Source organism: Rattus rattus, chromosome 6 (genome assembly GCF_011064425.1).
Source record: "Rattus rattus isolate New Zealand chromosome 6, Rrattus_CSIRO_v1, whole genome shotgun sequence".
Classification (NCBI taxonomy): domain Eukaryota; kingdom Metazoa; phylum Chordata; class Mammalia; order Rodentia; family Muridae; genus Rattus; species Rattus rattus.
Window position 1 is genome coordinate 87672024 of NC_046159.1, and position 24960 is coordinate 87696983.

General features: G+C 42.6%; 1 protein-coding gene across 1 annotated transcript in view; it reads right to left on the reverse strand.

Moving 5' to 3' along the window:
- Positions 1–21835, reverse strand: part of Creb5 (cAMP responsive element binding protein 5) — a 310678-nt gene extending 288843 nt beyond the window's left edge. The window contains exons 1-3 of the mRNA XM_032906469.1: positions 21770–21835; positions 15504–15597; positions 2644–2765 (exon numbers count right to left, since the gene is read on the reverse strand). Of these exons, the coding sequence (XP_032762360.1) occupies positions 2644–2765; positions 15504–15597; positions 21770–21823 (270 nt within the window). The 5' untranslated portion in view covers positions 21824–21835. The remainder of the gene's footprint in view (positions 1–2643; positions 2766–15503; positions 15598–21769) is intronic.
- Positions 21836–24960: the final 3125 nt, after the last annotated feature.

Genomic DNA, 24960 nt, shown 5'->3' on the forward strand with positions numbered 1-24960 from the left:
AAACAATTGGAGTGAGGGATATATCTCAGGGGCAGAATGCTTTCCCGTCACCTCTAGCACTGAGGAGAAGAAGGTTGCAGAAAATGAAACTAGCGGCTGAATGTACAGCAGAGGGAAGGAGAAGAGGATAACTGGGAAACCATAAGGAATACAGTGAGCGTGGCCTTTACTGGCTCTGCTTTTTCAAGCGGGCTGCTTTAGGCTGCAGGGATGCGAATGGCCCCAGGATGGCAGTCCGGAAGAGGGTGAAAGCTCACTATCAGATTGGGCAGGATGTTGCATCTGTGCCTTCCTCACCCAGTGGTTCTAAAGCCATGCCGGGGGTAAGCCACCAGCACAGCCGTTTTGCTGCTTCATGAATCATAGTGCCTAAGTCACTGGGGAGAGGACTCCTCGTGTTGTGATGACCACCCATGGCTGGGTTTGGTGCTTGTGGCTCAAACCAAACAGAGGAAGAGGCCTGGCTCTCAACAAACAGAATGTGGCCTGGCTCCCAGTGCTTGCTATGGTGTCCTGAGGGGCTGTCTTCAGGCTCCTCTCCACCCCTCCACCGCACCCCATGGCAATGAGCAACATTTGAACAGGGGAAAACATTATTCTGGCCTCATCACAATCTTCTGCTCAGTGATGTTTAGTTCATTTGTTTAATATATTTTTTTTAATTTTAAGGAGTTCGTGCCTTTTTAACTGTAAAGCAATTCGCCAAAACACATATAGCATGAAAATATTTTTTGTTTAATTAGAAATCAGGACCAGAGGAAATATAAACTAGAACTGAAAGTCTAGTAGACGGAGGAAGTAAAATGTTACTCATTATCGCGGTCTAAAGAGCCGTCCAAGTTTAGCCCCACCCCCAGATTTGCGATAATCTAGCAGTCACAGCGAAAAGAGAAACACAACCAGTACATGCGTCCCATGGCCACAAGCAGAAAATGCTCGAGTTCCTCAGGGGAAGCAAACCATTTCCTGGAATTCAGACCTGTAAGAACTGCTTGCAAGAGGCTTCACTTGGGGAGTCGTGAATAACTCACCAGGACCATGCCTCAAGCCACACCCCCAACCCCAGCCGAGGCTGTGTGGAACTGTTCCTGTTCCTGGTAAAAGACCTTTAAGAAAATCAGGGGTATGCGCTAACAGCCCAGTCTATCAGAAAGAGTACGAAGACAGCATTGACCACGTGCATCTTTTTCTTAATCTAAGAAGCCCACTTTGACTCTCTTTGGAAAACGAATAATGACTGTTTCTCAAACAGTCTTCTATGTATACGGATTGATCAAAAGAATGATCAAAAGAATTGATCAAGCAAAGGGAATTTACTGTATGGGAGGGACTCCCTGATTCCCCCTCTCTACTCTCGTGGGTTTTTAAGTTTCTCTGCTCTGCAGTGATACGCAGGCACATCTTCTAGTTTTCTGTAAAGTGTTCCTGAGACTGAGCGCTCAGGACTTCATGCTTTGCCTCACAAAGAACAGCAGATATGAGCGCGTTTGGGAAAGTAGGAACAGGAGAGAGAGGGAAGTTTATTATAAATAGAGTGAGCTGCTTGCGACCATACCCTGTGTCGCACACTTTACTAAAGCAGGGCAGCTTAGTCACCGTGAGCCAGCCCCGAGCTAGCAAGACGTGTGAAGGGGACACGAAGACCGGATGGAGAAAGATTGCTATAATTTCATATGCGGAGTAAGAGTCAAAGGTTTGGAAACAGAAAATTATCAAAGCCTTTTAAAACTTCTTTTCCAGTTAGAGCAGCTGTAATTAATTTCAGGTCACACCACATCTAGCTGGTCGTTCCCGTTATCCATCTTCCACATTTTACATATTTATCCATGCATGGACTGTGTCTCACATGTTCAGCTCACTGTGTGGATTCAGTGACAGCCTATGACCGTAACAAAGAGTTCATGAAAAGCAATCTTGTCAAATTTACCTGTGAGCCTACCTCCTTTCCCTAATCTTGTGAGTAGATTTTAAAATTCTACCAAAATTTTAAAAATACAAGGACAAAATATATAGACAAATATGTGGACAAAAAGAACCCAAAGGATTCCACCAAGTGACCATAGTTGTAGCTAGCCTGTTTGTCTCACCAACAACGTAGGTAACATGACCAGGAAGTGGTTACACATTGGGTAGAGAACAAGCAGAGATTATGGAGAACAAACAGTTGCAAGCAGGACCTAAATCAGATGAAAATCCTCTCTCCTGACCTTTTCTCATACCTTGGCCTGGTCTCTTCTGAACACACTGTCTATGCAAGACCTGCTAGTAAATGGTTGAAGGTGAATTCATTAAGCATAGCCTTAAGAAAAAGGTAATATGTTTCTAAACCTTGGATTCCATGTTTCAGACACTCACTTCTCCAGGATTAATCCGAGCTCTGTATGCTATCACAATCAGAGATACATCACTTTAAAAGAAACAAAGTTTCATAGACACTGCAAATCTAGGAAATACTATTACAGACAGGCATGGCGTTGCACACCTGCAATCCCAGTGTTGGTGAGAGCAACAGCCTGAACTACTTAGCAGGATCTTGTCTCAAGACACTGATCTAAGACCATTTGGACACAGTTTGCAGTGCCAGACATTTCCTGCAAGGTGCTGGGGGGGGCACACCTCCAGTGTCCACCCGGGGCCACCTACCCTCTTGCTGCTCTCTTCCTCTTGAGCCTTCCTGAACTCGTGCTCAAAGGAGCAGTCCAGCTCGCTGAAGAGACCCACCTCCTCACAGTTCTTCAGGAATCTTGTTGGCGTTGGAGTCTGATCTGAAAGCAGAGGCCAGAGATCAATAACGGAAATTTTCCTCAAATGCACTGTAAATGGAACCAAATTCCTGCACACTCTCCCATCACCTTAACATGGTGCCTGCTGACAGTCTCCCAGCCCTTTAACCACAATGGCCATGTGGAAGGGGGAAAAAAGCACTGGAAAGAAGATAGCCATATATAAGGACTTCCCCAGAGGCCACCCCCACCCTCACCCTTGGACAATAGTAAGCATTCTTGTCCTCTATATCTGGAGACAATGCCATCTGAATATACATCACCAGGTAAATGGGGAATGAGCCTTTTAATTTTAAGTGGTAGAAAATAACTTAGCTAAAATCAACCCAGAAGATCTATGCCATTCTCAAACTTGACTTCAGGAGTCTGGTAAGAGAATGAGGGTATATTTTTATAGAAAACAAAAAGAAGCAAACAGGCCTGCTAATTCCTCCTTCCTAATGCAAAAAGTAGCCCAGCCATTTTATCTCCTGAGAACCAGAGACGGATGATGAGAGGCTCCAAGTCAAACACGTTCAACTTCCACTTTTATAAAATATGTCGTTATTGATTTTATTTTCCTTTGCTGTAGACAAAGGAATGTTCTGCAAATGCTCTCTAAAAGGAAAGGAATTTCTTTCATAGTCTGGACTTTCTACAGAGCTTACTCTTTAGGAAACTGAAGGAGCTGAAGCCATGATCTGTGGGTGCAACATTTGCAGTCTATGTATTATTTCACATCCATGTACTCACAAGACCCTAGAGAGTAAGTAAGGCAGAATTACAGGTTCGTAGTCCCCAAATGGGGCCACCTTCCTTCAGATTAGGTACTCCCCAGTCTAAGAAGGACTGAAACATCCACATTTTGGTCTTCCTTCTTCTTGAGCTTCATATGATTCTTAGGTATTCCTAGCTTATATCCACTTACCAGTGAGTGCATACCATGTGTGTTTTTCTGTGATTGGGTTACCTCACTCAGAATGATATTTTCTAGTTCCATCCATTTGCCTAAGAATTTCATGTAGTCATTGTTTTTAATAGCTGAGTAGTACTCCATTGTGTAAATCTAACACATTTTCTGTATCCACTCCTCTATTGAAGGACATCTGGGTTCTTTCCAGCTTCTGGCTATTATAAATGAGGCTGCTATGAAGACAGTGGAGCATGTGTCCTTGTTATATGCTGGAGCATCTTTTGGGTATATGCCCAGTATAGCTGTGTCCTCAAGTAGCACTACATTCAATTTTCTGAGGAACTGTCAGACTAATTTCCACAGTGGTTGTACCAGCTTGCAATTCCACCAACACTGGAGGAGTATTTCTTTAACTCCACATACTCGCCAGCATCTGCTGTTACCTAAGTTTTTGATCTTAGTCATTCTGACAGGTGTGAGGTAGAATCTCAGGGTCGTTTTGATTTGCATTTCCCTGATGACTAAGGGCATTGAACATTTCTTTAGGTGCTTCTCGGCCGTTCAATATTCTTCAGTTGAGAATTCTTTGTTTAGCTGTGTACCCTATTCTTTAATAGAGTTATTTGGTTCTCTGGAGTCTAATTTCTTGAGTTCTTTGTATATATTAGATATTAGCCCTCTATCAGATGTAGGATTGGTAAAGATCTTTTCCCAATCTGTTGGTTGCTGGTTTTGTCCTATTGACAATGTCCTTTGCCTTACAGAAGCTTTGCAGTTTTATGAGGTCCCATTTCTCAATTCTTGATCTTATAACATAGGCCATTGGTGTTCTGTTCGGGAAATTTTCCCCTGTGCCCATGTGTTCAAGTCTCTTCCCCACTTTTTCTTCTATTAGTTTAAGTGTATCTGGTTTTATGTGGCGGTCCTTGATCCACTTGGACTTGTGCTTTGTACAAGGAGATAAGAATGAATTGATTTGCATTCTTCTACATGCTGACTGCCAGTTGAACCAGCCCCATTTGTTGAAAATGCTGTTTTTTTCTCCCCACTGGATGGTTTTAGCTCCTTTGTCAAAGATCAACTGACCATAGGTGTGTGGGTTCATTTCTGGGTCTTCAATTCTATTCTATTGATCTACCTGCCTGTTTCTGTACCAATACTATGCAGTTTTTAATCACAATTGCTCTGTAATACTGCTTGAGGTAGGGATAGTGATTCCCCCCAGAAGTTCTTTTATTGTTGAGTATAGTTTTCACTATCCTGGGCTTTTTGTTATTCCAAATGAATTTGCAAATTTCTCTTCTTAACTCTATGAAGAATTGAGTTGGAATTTTGATGGGGATTGCATTGAATCTGTAAATTGCTTTCGGCAAGATGACCATTTTTACTATATTAATCCTGCCAATCCAGGAGCATGGGAGATCTTTAGGTTCCAAAGTTTAAGGATGCTATGTCTTCTAATCGTAGCTTAGCTTCAAAAGCCACTGCTCACAGAACCAAGCAATATATGACTGTGGAAAGGAGAGTCGCAGAGTACCACCAGAAACTAGTAACTGGGGCAGAAATAAGACCCAGAGCTATACATAGGGTTTCTGATTAGGAGGTGTAGATAGGGAAATCAAGTGTAAGAAGATGGAGATGTGTGCATTGTCTGTTGGGTACTGATTCCTCCACTGGACATCTCTTGCTGGGCATGACGCTGAGTATTTCCCTTCCATCTCAGCAATATTCACAGAAACCCTGCTAGGCAAACATTATTTTTCTTGTCCTATTTATGAAGAAATCAATTTTTGTCCCAGACCTGATGTGTAAATTGAGTGTATAATTTTATTGGTAATTAATCATTTTATCAGTTCCTGAATTTTTGGTGTGCAGTCATCCTTGGAATCCTGCATGTCCTTTATACAATGCCCTTCATTTAAAGCCTCCCTTCTTTGTCAGGTGCTAAGAATGTTTCAGAGGAAACACTCTGCCCCTTGTCATCATAGGAGTTCACCATTTTACCAGGTCTTGCTTTCCCCATGCTTCTTTTGGGAGATGACGGGTTGAGGTTGAGGATCATTGTCAAGTTCATGCATCAGTCAGATATGGTATCAGCTACAGAAATACCCCCCCCCCAAAAAAAAAGAGCAGAAGGAGCTCTTTCGGTAAATAACAGCTTAGATGAGACCACACCTTGTAGACTTATAAAAACTAGTTTCAACAGAAAAACAAACTGAGATAAGTGTTTAAGGTTACACCAGCAGTATCCTTAAAGCTTGAGGTGTTGGGAGATGGCCCATGACAATTATCATAGGTGATAGAAGAGGGGAACAGGCTCCAAGCAAAGCTAAGAGATTTTTTTTTTATTTTTCTTCTACTCTGAAGCAAGGGATCTTCAGATACTGCTGCATACCTACACACACACACAAAGGAGGTGGCAATGGGCATGGCACTGCCCATCTTCTGAGCCTCTTTACCAATACATTTAAAACCCGGGGAACAACTAGGCCCATGCATAGCAAAGGCAGTGGCTTCCCTCCTCTCTGAATGAGATGGTCCAGAGGGAGATGCTTGAGCTGTTACCAAGTGTGATTCTCTCTGCTGAATGATATCCAAATACCCATGTTCTCATTTGAAATATGCAAGACGTGCCGTTCCAAAGTTTTGATTCATCTCGTTGAACGAGGTACTCTTTCCAGTTACAACAGAGACCAGTGAATGCAACCTCACTTTCCTTTAACATTTGTTGGACTGAGTACAGGACCTCTTAGTAATCTTTGATCTCTTATCCTACCAGGTTGAAGTAAGCCAGGAAATGTACAAATGCTCAAAGAGGGAATAGCCCAACCTTTCAGTTGCTTCAGACAGACAGACAGAAAGGTTTCACTGCCGTGAATGCTTTTGTCAAATAATTATTTCTCCCAGAATCCCTTAAACTTAGTGGGTAAAACCCATAGCTGTAAAGTAAGTGCATAATCCTCTCCTTACTTAGATCCAGAACATTAGGCAGCCATAGCTGCAGTGTCTCCTGTACCCTGGATGTGCTTCTCTGGTGACTACTGCAGTGCGTTCAGTCAGTGGAGACAAGCAAACCTGAGGATGTACTGGAACTGGTTTTCTTAGGAACCGAGCTGAGCACGTAAGACTTTAGGCTCGCCTTTCATTAGGCACTTCAGCAAAGAACACCCAAATAAGAGACAGGATAACCTCTGACCTTTTGAACTTGCACTTCACCACTTCACCCATGCTTTCCAAGACCACTCTTATCACCTAGATGGATGCTGCAAAAACCCCTGCAGCTTAAACAGCACCCGGGGTTCCAGGGAGCCTCAAAGCACCAGGCAAAGAGGAGAAGAAAATGTTGATCACTTCTTTTACTGTCCTAACAAAATCCTGCTGTTTGCTACAACATGGACAGATCTGGAAAGAGCTGAGCTAAACCAGCACTCAATGATAGAAACACATTTACATGCATTTGTAAGAGCTTAAAAACTTAATTTATATAAGTAGAGAATAGAGGACTCACTACCACAGGCTGAGGAGTGTGGGGCAGAGAGGGGTAAGGAATGATTACTGGGGATGGGGACAGTGGGAGGAGGTCACGGGGGTGTATGACTGGGCAGGAGCGATAGCATCTAATCTACTGCACAAAAGATAACTGTGGCTGTGAATAACTGAATACCACATGACAGCTTTAGAATATCCTCTACACAAAGAAAGCATAAATGTTCAGTGTAATGGGTCGATCGACTGCCCTGGTCTGATCAATGCACATCATGTTGGTACATGCATTGAAATGTCATGTCATACAGTATCGTATGAATATGTGTAACTTGCATGCATCAATGCAATGTCTTCAATTAAGTTTTTAAATGTTAACACCAAAGGGGATTAACTTTTTTTTTCTCTTTGCAGTTTATCATGTTCTAGTCTCTAGATCTTTTGTTGAATGTTTCTTAAGAAAGACTGTGCTGTTTACCTTCCATGGAAGGAATCTAAAGAGTTGGCCTTGAGATCTAGAAATTTACCTACCAGTTACACGAGTAAATTCTGTCAGCTTTATCAGCAGGGCAGATGATAAGGAAGTACACACCCACCACTGCTTTAAAAAGCAGTTCTCAAGTTCCCATAAGGAACTGGAACGAGAGATCTGTTGGTAATGTACTTCCGTTGTAAGCACAAGGGCATACATTCAATCTGCTGCACCCCGTAAAAAAGCCATGCATGGTGGTACATGCTTGGAATCCCAATCCTGGAAAGGAAAAATACAAGTAGATGTTGGAGGCTTGCTGACCGCTAGCCTAGCTGACTTGGTTAGTCCCAAGCAAATGAGAGACTGTATTACTCAAGGGAGAAAGAGAAAAAGACAAAGGAAAGGGAAAATATATCCACTTTTTTTAGTGCTTGAGGAATGATACCTGGAGTTTTCTTCTGTCCTCCACATGCACATACACACACTGCAAAATTTTTCACTCACTATTTTTCCATCTGTCTGTCTTTGTCTCTCTATCTCTCCATCTCTCTCTGCCTACTTGTCTGTCTTTCTCTCTCTCTCTAGCTCTCTTTACTTGTCTCTGTTTCTATCTATCTCTGACTCTGTGTCTCTGTGTCTCTCTGTGTCTGTCTATGTCTGTCTGTCTCTGTGTTTGTCTCTCTCTCTCTTTCTCTCTCTCTCTCTCCCTCCCCATCAGTTTATAGTCATGATATGTATCACTCCAAGGTGGTCCTAGACAGCACACACAAAGTAAATTCACACGTCAATAAAAGTTGCTACCTCATTTTGTCCCTGGGTTGTATATAAATCACATATCTGTTTTATTTCCTCAACCACTAAAAACAAAAGAAATGATCAACTGAAGAAAGGATTGCAGAGGACAGAAGACATGGCATGTGTGAAAGAAGAATGTTGGCTCTGAGAGACACTTTCGCCTTGACTTGGGTACTCACACCTTTCCATGTTATCACCTGTGACCTATCTGAAGGATTAGATGATGTCAAGCAATTTTGCATCATTTGCATCATTGATCACTTGTTAGTGATCACAATATATGAAGATATCGGCACCCACATGTGATGTACATACATATACACATAAATGGTATGTGTCTCTATAGCTAATTTGAATTTATGGCCATTAAAGTCAAGTTTTTTTAAAGAAATATATCACAATTATTTTTACAATACAATGTGGCTTGGTAGAATTCCCAAAAAAAGTGGCTTACAGGCATGAAGAGATAGCTCAGAGGTTGAAAGCACTAGATGACCTTCCAGAGGATTCAGGTTCAATTCCCAGGACCCACATGGTGACTCACAATCATCAATGAATCCAATGTCAGGCATCTGAGGCCCTCTGCTGGTTCATGTACACCAGACCTATATATGCTGTATAGACACACATGTAAACTAAACATCTAGGGACATAAAAATAAATAAAATTTTAGAAAGAAGGTGGCTCAAATCAGTAGCAGAAACATTAAAATTATATCTCTTTTAGTATAAAGTTTTTAACTTTTATAATCACATTTCTCTCTTGAATGTTCATTAATGTTTTTATTAAAATTTTTAAACTTAGCTCCTGTCTGTCTTTTAATAAAGATATACTTGGAAGAGTTCACATTAAATGAACTTTCAGATTCATATTCTTATAGAAGGAATGGCCAGGAACATCTAGAGAATTGTATGGAGTTCAACAAAAACTTCTTTCTGGCAATTGATGTGCCTCCTTCGTGGACTACACAGGAGCAGGACACCCTATCATCAACAATGACATTGCTATCTTGTCTCTTTCCCCAAGGACAGTGCCATTACAAAGCAAGCCAGGGTGTACCTGATTTTAGACAATATTCGTGGCATACAAGAAAAAAAAATCATTCTGGCTGAAGTGATTCTCTGCAGAGTGAAACCTCATCACACTCTTGATTCAGTTACTGGCAACATGAGGAACTGGTAGACCAGATGGCCTTGCCAATTCCTATGAGTCTATGGAAAACTCTGTTGGTGAGAGCATCTCCTGCAGCCTATGCTTATTAGTTCTAAAAGGCTTCAAAGTAGACTTAACCTAAACAAGTACATCTTCCAGACAGATTCACTACCAGCCATGGACCCCAAGTGCTCAAAAACAATTGGGCCATAAGTCCACTTTGCTTTGAGGTACTGAGGTGACACAAGGGTTATTTACATCATTACATCACAAATCGACAGTTGAGGGAATAAAAGATAGGAGGTGATTTTATTACCATAATGTGCCCTAAATGGAGGAAGCTAAAGCCCTATATTCCCACTTGTCCTTAATTGTATGAGTTCTCCTATATGTTTTGTTCAAAGGGGTCCACTTCCAGGTTAAACAGAACATGAGTGAGTTTTTCTTATTAAAAAAAAACAATAAAATTCTACAGAACAAGGCCTCAATTCATTTCTGTGAATGATTCAAAAGTCTATATGTCTTGGCCAGCTAGAAACGTGGATGAGAAACTGACAGCCCCCACGAATGCCCAAAGGCACCAGTCTCCTCCTGACCACAGTGAATGAGACAATATGACTGTCGAACACATCTCTGTGTACCTTGAATCATTCATATGTTAAAATCTCCTCCTATGCTTTCACTATGTATGCCACTGGAGGGCTCAGGGCTAAGCTGCTCATAGAAGAAAAGGCAGTTCTTAGACTGACAAAATTTAGCTTAGAGTAGAACCGGAACTTAGCACATAACTCATGGTCTGGATGTGCAGTAAGAAAATGACAAAGGATTTTGAAAACCACTCATTTGGGCCATTTCATCATATGGAAAGGGCATGAGGATTAAAGAACACAATGTTTACACACATAAGGCACAGTGGCAAGCATAGGGCTGGGTAATATGGTAGCTATCACTATTGGGCTCTCTTCTGGCATAGGTCATGCTTGCCAGCTTGTATGCCATAAAACTTCAATTCGCTCTGAGAAATTATTAGCATTTTTGCTTTGTTGTGTATTTGCAGGTGTTTGATTTGTGACTCCGCTGTGTCACTTTTTTAAAATCTCAGCTTATTTTAAAGGTGACTTGAAGTGAAATGGCATCTTCCCTTTGGCAAATTCCTGAAAATGTCCATGAATTACTGAGTAGAGTTTTCTTTAAAGAGCCCTGAGCAATGATTTGGGGCTCTTTGGATAAACTCAATCAACTCTTTGCAGACAAATCCTGCATTTCATTAAATCACAGTCTTTCTTTACAGTGAAAATTAGTTACCAAGTTTAAATTTAAGTGATAGGCCCTGATTCTAGACTCTCTACAGAGATGCACTTGAGTCTCCAACGGCTATGTCATCATTTACACCACAAGAGGAGTGCAGAGAATCAGGGAAGGAAGATAAGAGGAGGACGTCAGTTTTGGCTTCTCTTTGTCTCCACTCCAGATACAGCTGGCTGTGCCACATCTGTCCTGTTGCTTTGCATCCCCAGAAATGGGCTTACAAACATGAAACTTGCCTCACACATTACCACCATATTTTAAAGTCAGGAGAAAGGACTTGTTAGCACATACCATTAGTCATCAGATCTTGGCACAACGACTAAGGCTTGTTGTGGTCACCCACCCTCAGGTGGCCTACTGGACATTTGCTGTCACATTGCCAAACTTCACGGCACTTGTCACTAAGTGATCTTTCCTTCCTCGCTTATGTAGACTGTTTAGTGGTTGAGTACCAGCCCTTTTCCGCCATAGCCCACTTGAGAGTGGTAAGCACCATGTGCTGGATGTCTACCATGGGCACTGTAAGATCTTGATAAACACTCAATAGATGTTGAATGAATGAGGAGGTGGTAGAGACGAGCTGCTTGTAGTTTCTCCTCATATCTGGGCTGTGCCTGTCTTAACTTTATTAATGGTGTGACAATGTCTAGTCATGGGGTTGCTAGGCATTTGAAAGCCTTTTCCCATGTGTATCTCTCTCAGGCTTCCCACTCAAGGGGTAGGTTTAACCTTTTGGGTGAGATCCATGACACTCACTAACTTTATCTTCTACACATGTATGTACCAAATCTACCATACTATACACATGTATGCTTATGAAGGCCTACCTAGGAGGGTAGCCCTACCCCACTGTCTCCACAGGAAACATTGAACTTATCAGCCCTGAGATTTATGACAGAAAGTTATGTGGGAACATGCACTCCAGAAGATTTTTATTCTTCCCCCAATCCCAATTAAACTAATTCTCTCTCTCTCTCTCTCTCTCTCTCTCTCTCTCTCTCTCTCTCTCTCTGTGTGTGTGTGTGTGTGTGTGTGTGTGTGCTATAAATAATGTAGTGCTCTGCACTTTAATCCCCATTCTAGTTTTTGTTGGATTTTCCATATATAGAACCTTGGAACCATATAAAAATAATATCATGCTGCAGATGCCTGACAGATAAGATGAGAATTCTCTAATGCCTAATGTCCAATTAAAATAGCCTCATGCCGTCCTCTTCATCTCTGCTGGAATTTGACTGGGATTTTCATGTGGAATGAATCTGTGTGCACAACAACCTATAATTTTATTTTAATGTGAAAGGAAATTACATTCTACAGATTCTCTCCTCAAAGTATATTTAACTCCTTTTGTATCTTGGGGCTGAAGAGGTGGCTGAGCAGTTAAGAGCACTTGATGCTGTTGTGGGAGTCCAGGGTTCAGTTCCAGACACCCACACAGCAATTCACAACCATCTGTTCCTCTAGTTCTATGGGACACAGTGACTTCTTCTGACCTCCGTATATATATGGAGAGAGAGAGAGAGAGAGAGAGAGAGAGAGAGAGAGAGAGAGAGTGCAAAACAAAGTACTTTTAGAAACCCTCTATATTAAAACTTTCCTTGCCATGAGGTTACATGTCATTGGAGCAAGGACAACTGAAAGTGACCACCACCACCAGTAGATTTGAAAAGTGTACCATAAAGGATAAATAAGAATGAGAGACCCATTGCAGGAGTGGCTATATGTATGGTTCTTTGCCCTCCTAACCCAGCATCCTACCCAACTCATGTCTATTCATTTAGAGTGAGGAGTCTATGTTCACACTCTATCCAGAAGAATAGACTCATTTAATACCTGTCACCTGCACTCACTCTCTGTGACAAGGCAAGGATCAGTGACAGCAGGTTTTGAATAGTGTACCCTACTCAAACCTAGCTGGGGCTTTAGACACACTAGGCAAGCATTCTGGCACTGAGCTATGAACCCAGCTCTGGAAACTATTCTGAAGTGTGTAGCCATGACATTGCACCACCTTCTTTAACTGTAAAATCTGCAAAGAATGTAGTGATGCTGTAAATGGAGTCTAACAAGTCGTCCTGACACTAGTCACACAGATGCATAGCTAACATGATTCCTCTTCAAATGATATGACAGGTCTCACATCATCTGGAATGCAAAATCTTTTGCAATTAAATTTTGTTTGAAAAATGAATCAAGAAGAATTTGGAGAGCTTTGCTTAACGTTCATTTGCTATTTGATTTATATCATGATGATGGGACAGGAAATAGACTTAAGACAAATAATACTGACCTGAACAAATTTTAGTGGCAAATAAAGTTTTAATGAATTAAAACAAATCAAGATACAGATGTGCAAAATCTCCATTCAAATTTATAATCATAAATATGTTAAAGCCTTAATCATAAAAATCTACATTTTTGATAAGTATACAATTTAGTCACTTCTTGGAACAAAAACAGTGAAGTCCAAATGTCCAGCAGAAGAGCTAATTCAATTCAGTGTGGACAGCCCTGGAATGCAACACACAGCCAACATTAACTCTCTAGATAGGAAAACATTGTATCTGGATTGGACAGCTTTCTGTTCTAGAAAGCCCTGTGGAATTCTGAGTATATGAAGTGAGCAGCAAGCTTTGACATCGAACACTTCCCTGGAATATGAAGTCATTTCATATTAACTTCAGCACAAACAGGAGAAGTAGATAAGATACCCCACTGCCTTAGCCCTGTGTCTTCTTCGTGTGCTCTCTTCATTTTTTCATAAGTTCCACATAATAAAATTGGTTTATACACTCTCGACTGCCTTTCACCTGGCCCTGCTCAGGATTTGCACTAAGGACTAGAAACTAACAAAGGCCCAGGAGAAACAATGGGCAGGCTGTGAAACATGAATCAGAAACCTGTTTTAGGCAGTACAGACCGAAGGGCCTCACCTCTTGTTCGTGCGGTCAAAGGTTTCTGGCTGCTGCTGTACAGATGTTCAGATGAGACCCTTTGTAGAGCCTGGCTAGCCTGCCTGGAAGACAATGCCTACACTGCTGCTTGCTACTGGAGCCCCAGATCCTACACTACACACTCGCCTCTCTGGAGTATCCCTCCTGCTCCACGAGGCAACCTATTGTAGGCATCCAGTTTGGGAATTAAAGGCTCACAGGTTTAAATATTGGGAATTGGCTTTAAATATTGGCTGCTTGTGCACTCGTGGTCGCTTCTGAAACACAAAAGGTGGACAATCTGCACCCTGACAGACCTGGAAGTGACCTAAGACAGGGCATCTAATGTAACCTAGGCTTCTCATCTCCTCTTTGAACTCACAAAAAGATGAAGCAGTCTCTGAATAGTAGTGCATTTACTCAAAAAAGGAGACAAGGGCAGAAAGGGTGGAGGAAGGCAGTGACAGAGAAAAGGGCAGAGGTCCCGGTTGAACTGATCTCCTGAGCTCAGAGCATTGGCCCCATGATTAGACCTCTCCAGTGCCCTGTGAGCCTGTGATGGCTCCAATGTTCACATGTCTAACCTGGCCCAGCCTGACTCAGAGGGTGGTGGCCCAGTCTACCAGCTGAAGCACTGATGATCAGGGGCCATCAGCACCACCCTGTTTGGTGATTCCAGGATAGCTGCTCTAATTTCTTGCATGCTTCATGGTAATACACAGGCATTTACATAAGATTTATAATAATGGCCAAAAAAATCCTATAAGTTTTAAATACAATAAAAGTACTAGGTCATATGACCTGTGGTGTCTCTTCTCATGTCTATTACAGTTCGGACTTAGGGGTGTCATTCATTCTCCTGAATGTCAGGGAGATAGGAGTATGAGTCAAATAGTTCATGTGAGAAGGCAATAACCTGATCATCTTGCTCGGGTCGATAAAGCACTCAGACCTCCTCCCTTTGGCCCCTCATATTTAGTTAGTGAAATATGCTATAGAGGTATAATAATTTCCATTTCATGGAGGGAGAAACTGAGACCCGGAAAGGTTCAAATATTTGTTCAATATCATACGGCCAAGACAGAGCTCAGATTAGCTTTCAAGTTCCTCATCCCTCTACCCTTGTCTTTCTAATTCCTCTTTAAGACAGGAAGAAGTGGGAATTAGTTGATGGACTAAAATGGTTCATTCTTCTCCCATTCATTGAGCCTGCTTCTATGCATAATCTCATTTAATCGCCCACTTAAGGAAGCCTTCCCTGAGCATCCTCTGTGCTCCTTCCGCTAAGGTTGCAGGGCACTGGCTCCCTACAACATTAATTTGATTTAATTAATAATTAATTTGATTTAAATATCAACTTGTAATTAATTGCTATATCACAACTGAGCCTTGATTTTAGCCATGTGTTCACATGGAAGCCTACCCTGATATCTGGGAAGGTAGGAAAACCATTAATCCATGTAACCACAGAACAGTGCATTGCAGAGGCTCGGGGCACACTGTTACCTGTGCAGCTAAGGTATAACTTTGAAAATAACATGGAGCCAAGTTTAATGCAATATGTAAAAATGAGAAGTTACATCGGGTCCGGCAGGCCATGCCTATAATCTCAGCACTAAGGCAGTAGAGGCAGAAAGATTCGGAGTCGTGATGTTCCAAACCTTCCCTGCCTGATGCTCTCTTACCTGATAGCATGTTGTCTGTTTTTATCGAAGGAAACTTCAAAGTCATCTCATGCTTGTGCCTATGAATCATCAGATGGTCCTCTGTTGGGAAACGCTGTCAAGTAAATAGAGAGAGGAACAGGAGACACTCAATTTGGAATACACACTTAACATCAAAGAGGAAAAGACATTCGGCATCAAAAACAAGAGAGGCAATCAAAAAAAAAAAAAATCAGTTAAAATAAAAGGTTATCACATTGAGTAAACAAAGTCCCATGCTGATTTACAGTCTCATGCTGCGTCGGGGAGGGGATTCCTCCCAACTATTCACAAATATGTATATTATCATGTTCATGTGTCTGCCAAAAGGCTTGCCTGTGTGGCAAAGGGCTACTGGTAAGTTCTCTCTCTGCTTCTAGTCATCCCACAGTTCTTCATACCTTCCCCTAGAAGTTTCCCAAAGTCCTCTGCTTCTTGCGTAAGCCCGGACTGACCCAGCATTCACAGAATCCGTGTTTCTTGAGGACCAGAGGTTTCCATCTGGTTGTCTGGGGTGGGGGTTTCAGGGAGAGAGCTTTTCAAGTTCAAAGACTTTGAACTTTGAACTCTGTCTTATCTTTTGCTAAATAATGAAACAAAAAATGCACAAGGCCCCATCGAAGGCACTAAAATAACACACGTTCCAAAGACACACTGTGGCCTGGTGCTTGCCTCTTGTCTTCCTGTCTCTTAAGGAAAGACAGCAGCATTGAAGAACCCTCCTCAAGGTCCCGACATGGTGGCAGAGAGAATAAAACCCAACACAACAGATGGAGATCTGGGCATCACTGGGAACATGCAAAACCACGTGGAACCTTCTGTAACAGTCACTGCTGTGCATAATTGTATAAAATTAAGTCAGAGGCACGATAAGTATGCTAGACATTATCTGCAGATTAACCAAAAATAAGAGAAACGCATGACATTGAAAGAATTTTGATTTATGTCAGACTTTGGGAAAGAATTCCTGCCATGCTTAGTTTTTTAAATATATCTACGAACGTGCGGCATGATGTCTTTATGGTATGTTTCTGTTTATGAAAGCCTAGTCCCCATATTATCTGCTTTATTTTAATTATACATATGATTTCACAGTACCATGACAAATGATTTGGGGCATTCTGTACTCTGCATACTGTAGTCAGTCTGTATTTATCTGAAAATTTCAGGGTATGATGTTAGGCTTGTCAAAATGTTGCTTCCAATTATTTTTGGCCATTTCTGGCTCTCTTGTGTTGAGTAAAGCCATGTGGTGACTCTGTCCACTGTATCATACACAAAAACGACCCTGCCACCCAGAGGCAAGTGTCTGTTCGTTGTTGTAAAACCTCTGTCACTTCCCTTGCTGAATTCATGGTATAGCTAGGTCACTCACACCAGAAATAGTGACCCTGCAACCCCCAGGAATCTCTCGAGGGTTATGCTGAATTATAAAGGAGAAAAAAAGAGTTTCCTAAAATTCTACCATAGAAACGTAGCCTTCAGTAACATCGATGAGCTTGGTGGTTTGTCTGCGATCTGTTGCTGTACAGACTCTTGCCTGACCTGGCTCAGATTGGGATGCTTGTAATGACTGAACTGAACACAGTTCCATTACACATTCACTGAACACAGTGAACTGAGCCTCGATTACTAAAGTCACGTATTACACATAGGGAAACTATGTTCTGATGAACATTTCTGAGTCTTTGATAACCTGAAAAGAAACTTCTAGAACTCAGGATGGTCAATACGAATCTCTACTACCTTGCATACCATAGTTGAAGTCTTTTGCTATTTCTTTTTGCATAGAGAATGGATTTGCGATCAAATGGAGCGCCACTAGGCGGAGGCCTATGAAAAGTTCTGAAAGTCGTTATCTTCTTGACGCTTGCAGTATATACTGGAGAGTTTGCAAACACTGGCACTTATACCGACTTCTGGTTACCCAGAGGTTTGCATCATACAACTTCAGGTTTCCTTGTTTCTGTATCATATATTCTCTTGACTTTCTTAACACCAAATATTTAACGGTAGTACAAATGAGTTAGAGAGAAAAGTTAATGTAATATAAGTAATATGGTACTATATTTCATTTAGTACTAATAAACCACTCTAAAAACTTATTCTATTCTGTGTGCGTAAGTGTTTTGCCTGTACGAATGTCTGTGTGGCATGTGTGTGCCTAGAGTCCATAGAGACCAGAGGACATCTGAGCTCCCAGAACTGGAGCTACACATGGTTCTTAGCTCTCATGGGTGCTAGAAACTGGCCCAGGCCTCTTAGTCAATGCCCCAACCCCTGAAATATCTCTTCAGCTTTAATAAGCTGTTTTTCTAAATAATGCTTGCTAAAAATTTCTTTTTAATTCTGTGTGTGTGAGTGTGGGCGTGTGTCTATGTGTGTATGTGTATTGTGTGACAGAAGTATGTGCAGCATGTGAGTGCACGTGCCCACAGATGCCAGAAGAGGACATCAGATACCCTTTTATTTACAAGTGGTCGTGTGCCAACTAAAACAGGTACGAGGGCCCCCACTTGGGTCCTTCGTGACATCATTACCTTCTCCTGACCACTGAGCGTGCTCTCCTGCCTATAATAGACCACAATAACCAGGATGACATATTTAATCGGGTTTTTCTACTTTTTGTTTATTGTTGCTACCCAAAGGTTCACTACCTAACTACCTAGCCCAGGCTAGCCAGAAACTCGGAACCCTCTTGCTTAGCCTCCTGAGTTCTGGGAGTATAGCTACATAGCTATAACACTTCATAGTAGCTAAAGTTACATTTTGAATAAGACCAATAATCCTAAACTTTAAATAAGTGAGATGATTACGTAGTATAACAGACACAAGAGGTGAAAATAACAATACACCCAGAGGATGAGGGAAGAGTGGGAAGACCAGGCTCTAAGAGATCGGCGAGCATAGCATGCGTGGTCCTCGTGTCATTGGAGACAGAGTTCATGTTCACAGATCAGGTCCGGAAAGACCTTCCAGATGCTAGAGGCCATCCCCAACAGAGGAAAGTTTCTCTCCAAGAAGAGAAACCAGAGCAGAGGAGGCTGTCCATCACCTCCTCCAAGCACTAACAATCCGGCTCATTGATCTTCAAGACGCCCTAATCTTTTCCTTGCATGTTCCCAGACACTAGTGCAAATGCTGTGACACAGTCTATGTGACTGTGTCATATATGACATATATCACACATATGGTCACACATAAAATTGCACCAGCTGATTCAACTATGAGTTACTAATATTCTGCTAGAGATGACACTGGGGACGACCAGCTGATGTCTACATCTTTGTTCAACTGAAAGGTGAGCATAGTTTTGTAACAATTTCTCAAGAAAAAAGGAAACACTTCCACATAAAGGACACGCTGACTTATAGATACGTCATCACAGCCAAAGCTAGGGGTGGGTGGGCGTGTCTTGGAATTGTCCCGTTAAAATGGAGACATTGCAGGAATCTTAATTTCTCACGGGTATCCAACAGTTTCCATGGTCCACTTGTCCTCATTAAAGCAACATCCTGGCTTGCTCCTTCAACCAAATATCCAAGGTCATTCGAAATGGGGCCTAGTCAAGAACTGGGCGGGAAGGCCACAGTCAGTGACACAGTATTTCCTAGGATACCTGAGTGCCTGGGTTCAAATCCCCAGTGCCACACATAATACATACTTAAACACAAAAGTCAACTACACTCAATACCCTAAGGCTTGGCATGTGACTTGGCAGAGTCTCCCTCTATCCCCTCTAGGCTCACGTAAGCTGAGGTGCCCACTGCCCCAAAGGATGCTCTCCATCTTCTCAGCACTATTCCTTCAAGCAATCTGGCTCTCTGCTGCCTTTCTCACTGGTGTCTCGATCTTGACTAAATTCACCCTGGCTATCCTTCAGCTGCCTCCCTCGCAGGCTGCCACTGGATCACTCTGCTTCCCGGCACTGCCTCCTGCTCCTGAAAGGCTCCTCTGTGCCACCACTCCAGCTCTCTTGCCACCCGCCACCCACTCACTCATTAATCCCTTTCAATTAGGCCTCCACCCTCTGCTTTCTCCCATGTCTCCTGCGAGCACCTACCTGCCAAATCCAACAGCTATTGCTCCACCCTCTAACTATCCCAGCTCCAACAGCATAGGACACCAGTGACTACGTGACTGTGGCATTGGCCTGTTTATATCTTGCCTGACTACAGGGAGGGAGATACAGCGTAGAGTGATGCATAGAACAGAGGGAGAGAATATCAGGTAGAAACTGGGGATCCAGAACAAAGGAGTACAAAAAATAGTCAAGTCTATAACCCAAATAAACCCACAGGAATTGTCAACCAGGAGCAATTTTGATTCTAGAGGACATCTGGCTACCTCTGAGGATGTTTTGGTTGTCACAGCTGCCGTGTGCTATTGGCGTCTGATAGATTAAGACGGGAATGTTACCAAAGCATTCTATAATACACAAGATACTGCCCACATCAGAGAGCTCCTTGACCTTAGATGTTGCTGATGCTAAGCCTGGGACAGTGTATGCTCAATATGTATGCGCAGATATCTCTCTCCTATCTGACTGATGTGAATCTCACACAGGTCTAGACGCTCTTCTCTGCTGGCATTCCAACACTGGACATAGCCGGAACCTCAACCTAGCCTGACCCCTCCTCTTATTTTGCTGACTCTCTGGGGGTGCTGTTCCATAGAGAAACCTTTTATTCCCCCACACACAAGTAAAGTCAGCTCCCCATTGTGGTCCGTTGTTTCTTTCTGAAGAAAAAAAGTGCAATCAACTAGGTAGCCAGTGATTTCATCAGATGATTACAGACCTCATGCCCAGACCAGGTATGTGTGTTTAGAGCAGTGTGGCTTTCATGGGACTGCTAGAATGCCTAGACACACACAGGCAAGTGCTGAGAAAGGGCATAGGTGGCTTGTGATAAGTGAAACTTAGTGTCTATTGCCACAGTCAAGCAAAGCAAATCCATCCAATTGTCTGGGTTCCTTTAGGCAAGAAGGTTTCTCTCTGAAGAATCCGAAGGGCGTTTTGTTTTGGTCGGGGACCAGGTTTTAACTTAGTAAGGAGATATTCTGCATTTACCATGGTAAGCCCCTATCTACCGGGATTTTCCCAGTTACCTATTAACCTATCCAGATTCCCCTAGTATTTGCTGCTTCACACTGGCTTTCAAAACCTGTTTGCTCCAAAATATTTTTTTCTCTGCTAGCTTTCTTATTTACAAGTTAGAAGGAAACACTGGCACAAAATCCTCTGATGAAAATTCCACAATCTGGCTGCTCATAGCAGCTGACACCAGCAACAATGTTTTGTGTTTCTGGGACTGTGTTTGTCCAAAACCCCCTCTTCACATTCTCCCAGACTCCTCCACAAACTCTGGGAAACTTGAAGGAGGATGCTCATCTGACTTGCCCCTGACCCCTAGACACTGCCCCACATCAGACTGCCAACCCTGCCACACTAACTAACGGGGGTGGGCATTGCCCAGTGAACACAGAATTGAAGGTCTGCCCCTGGCTTTCCCAGTCTCCGAGTTCGTAGGAGGATTGAGGTGGTGTGCTTTGCCTTGGAATCTTGCTGGGAAGTTGGGGCAGTAGCATCCCACCAGCTACTGTAAACACAAAGCTGTAATTTCCACGTAATAGACGTGGATGCTAATATGACGGACTTAGCAGCAGCAGTGGTGGCTACAAGAGTGAGCATTACCTGAATGCTAGGTTCATGCTCTATATTAAGAAATTAAGAAGAGACTCTGAGATTCTATCCTTCAATCCAAGGTATCTACTCCTCTTAAAACTTCTATGTACAAGAACTGTGGTTCAAGAATAGACATAGGGGTATACGTCTTCTCAGAAAGGAGTGAGAACCCAACCCATGACTATGAGATATCTCCTAAAAAGACCCAGTATACATGCAAGCAGCTTGCCGTTGTGAAGTACACACCACCTTCCCCTTTCCAAATGATAGCTCAGAGGAAACAGTGGGCAGGATGTGTCTGGCTGGCTTCCGGAGGAAGTTACTCAGAGGAACGTCAATACCACTATGTTTCAGAGTGAAGGGGAAGTACTTCAAACTCTAAAGTGTGATCTAACAGTAGTGAAGATGAGAATCGTGATGTCAACGATTTGGGAGAGTCTGAAAGCATTTCAGTGAGGAAAGAGGACCCAGTGGTATGGTGGCCCAATGGGAAGTACCTTTGAGGGGAAGGGAGAAGCGTTTCCTAAGAGCTGGAGCATGGAGGGTCCATCCGCACACTCACCTGAGAGCAGCCTGGGGCACTGCAGACAAACGGCCTCTCCTGCTCCAAGTTCATCTTGGACTCCTCATAAATCTGAAGGGTTAAAGGAAAACAGAAGCCCATGAAAATCTCTTTCTTCTTTTTTAAATGCATGAGGAAGACAATCACAGGAAGAGTTCTATTGTCATTCTCTAAACTGAACAAGTCACACACGAATGCAGTGAACATGGGTCCTGTTTTCCGGTTTGTTGGTTCTCCCAATTTGGGTTCCTAGTGTGCTTTCCTTGGTGCATATTGAAGAAGGTCGTAATGATGTTGGCGCCTAAAGCCTGCCTATCCAATGGTAGCTTATGGGGTGCTACTGCCCCAACTTCCCAGCAAGATTCCAAGGCAAAGCACACCACCTCAATCCTCCCGCGAACTCTGAAATTGGGAAAGACAGAGGGAGACCTTCAATTCTGTGTTCACTGGGCAAAAATTGAGTCTGGTCAAAATTACCTTTACCAGTGATCCCAATGCCAGGAAAGTGTGGCCTACGTGACTCTGTGGTTAACACACCTGTTGCTGCTGGTTTTGCTTCCTTTTTATTGACAGGAAGAGCCGCCCACACATAAGGGACATTACTTAGATGATTTTCTAACTATTCTAAAACCAATATTAGCATTGTGTTTATGTATTACATATGCCTTTAGGGGTATGTGGGTCTATTGCTAAGCTTCAGAACCTCCTGCCTTAACCCTGGGTACAGGAAGAAATGTTTCTTTCTTTAAAATGCTGTCCATGGGTGATTCCAAAAGGAAGACAGTGGCAGCTTGGCATCATGGAAGAGTCCCACTGTGCAAGCACCTCTGGTTTGTACATTTTACACCTCCTTCTCCATACAGTAGTCTCTCATCCTCTCACTTTTCCAAGATGTGAAATGATGATGCTTGCCTTAAATAGCATTGCCAGTCAGAGATGAAAATGCAAAACTGAAAAATGGGGGAAAGGTAAACCCCCCTCCTAATGATGAGCGTCTTTGCAGGTGGTTTCTCAACCTGTGGGTCGCGACCCATTTAGAGGACTAAATAGTCTTTTCATGGGGGATGTATATCAGATGTCCCACATTTCAGATATTACATTACAGCCCATAACAATAGCCAGAGTACAGATATGAAGTAGCAATGAAATAATTTTAAGGTTGGGGCTCAGCATAGCATTAGTTTTAAAGGATTGTAGAAGGTTGAGAACCACTGCTCTAGAAGGAATTCTCACTGGCTGCCCCAGAATACAGTGATTAGCATAATTTTAATCTTTTCTATATTATATATATTCTATATTTCTAAAAAGCAACAAAAAAACCCAAAAACGAAACAAAACAACAACAACAAAAAACAAAAAAAAAAAACAACAACAACAACAAAAAAAACCCCAAAAACCAAAAAACCAGCAGAAACATTTTCAACGCTTTCCTGAAAATGCCTCTGTGTCTGTGAGTCTGTCTGCTTGGCAATGGCTTCCTGCCTCAGTGTCCCCACCTTGACAATAGTCGCAGCAATATTTATCCTCAGCCCCTTTGTTCCCATATCTGATTCCTTGGTTTAAAGCCTGTCAGACATCTTGAAATCACGGAGAAGAGTGGGGTACCATAGAGGTAAGAGAAGTTTGTGGGTAAGTGTCGGGGGAACCTTGAGGATAGGAATGAGTCCCTATGTGTAAAATTACAATTTAACTCCTTGTTTGCCTGTGTGGCTCTTTCTTGGGCGCCACTTGAGAGCTTCGTTTGCTAACGCCACGATGGAATAGCATGTTTACAATCAAAATGAAGATTATATAATAGTCACATGGGAGAGCTCTATGCACGCATACTTACGGTGGACATCAGAAGGTAGTAATTAATGATAATTAAATGAATGTCCCAGCAACAGCGCCTGTTGCGTCTCTAGATTTTAACGAGCCAACGTAAGGGGAGAGTTGGCCTAAGTCTAAGGAGAAATTGTCTTTCCACTGTAATCGCTGCTCCGTCCCAGTTCTCAGCCCACCAACGTGCTGGCTTTCCCCATGAACTCAAGCTATTCACGCCCATGCTCTACAGCTCTGCTTGACAAAGCACCGACTTCCTTAATCATCAGCTACGAGCTCAGCTCCAAACGTCTTGGAACCGGACTCTGATACTCATGCTTGAACACACTGCAGAGCCCAGCTCCACAGACTAACTCTGAGGTGCCGAGGTTATATTGTGTGGCTGTCACGTTGGGAGGAAGATGATTAATATAAGTTGGTAGGTACCGACGTGTATTAGCAAAGGACTTTATAGTTCAAGAGACACAATGTGAGACACGCAAAGTCTCTTCTCAAACGATTTAAAGCACGCGCAGTGGTACATTCTACTGTTACCACTGTCCTCTCAGTTTATTTTTCAGACAGAGACGAATCTGTAGCAACGTACTAAGTGATATGCATTAAATATGGAGCAAATCTGTTTGGCAGCGTAACATTGGGATAAAAGTCTTGAGGCGCACAGCCGTTGCTAATATAAAGTAGGTTTTAAGGGATCAGTAAGGTCTAATACGAGTGGGTGTATATATACTGCGTAAACCTCAACTACTTAATTTCGATGATCTACAGTTCCCACATGCAGCTTCTGCGAACAACACTCGCTTGCTAATCCCTCTCCATGTAGGTGCTTGCAATCGACTTTGTAAATGGAACTGCTCTGCCACGTAGGCCTCATTACTTTTATCAACTGGTATGATCTGGCCTGATGTATTAATCAGAAGGCATGGTGGATTTGTTTACTGTCTATTATTAGGGTTCTCTTCTGGTGCACTGTACAATAATTGCACTCTCAGACCCTTACTGAAGCTCCACACGGGTCCTTTTATCACCCACCAACGGGGCCACGTTACTCAGATGGGCTCTTAGACAGGTTGTTCCACATTTGGTCCTCAGAAGCAAGGCCTTGTCCTCTCATTTCCCATTCAGATATTTTACTGGCTGGGATTTTTTTTAATAAACCAAGTTTGGTTTGGCAATTACCACAGCCTAGGCTCCACTGCCTAGAGCTTCCATAGTAGGCGTTCAATAAATATTTGTGGAATGGATAATGAATCTTGAATCATCACAATAAATTACCCCAAACAGCCTTCTGTTCTCAACTCTGCAGGCAACTTTTTTTTTTTTTTGCCCAGTATCAAATTTTGAGAGGTGAGAGATTGTGTGGGCCACAGACT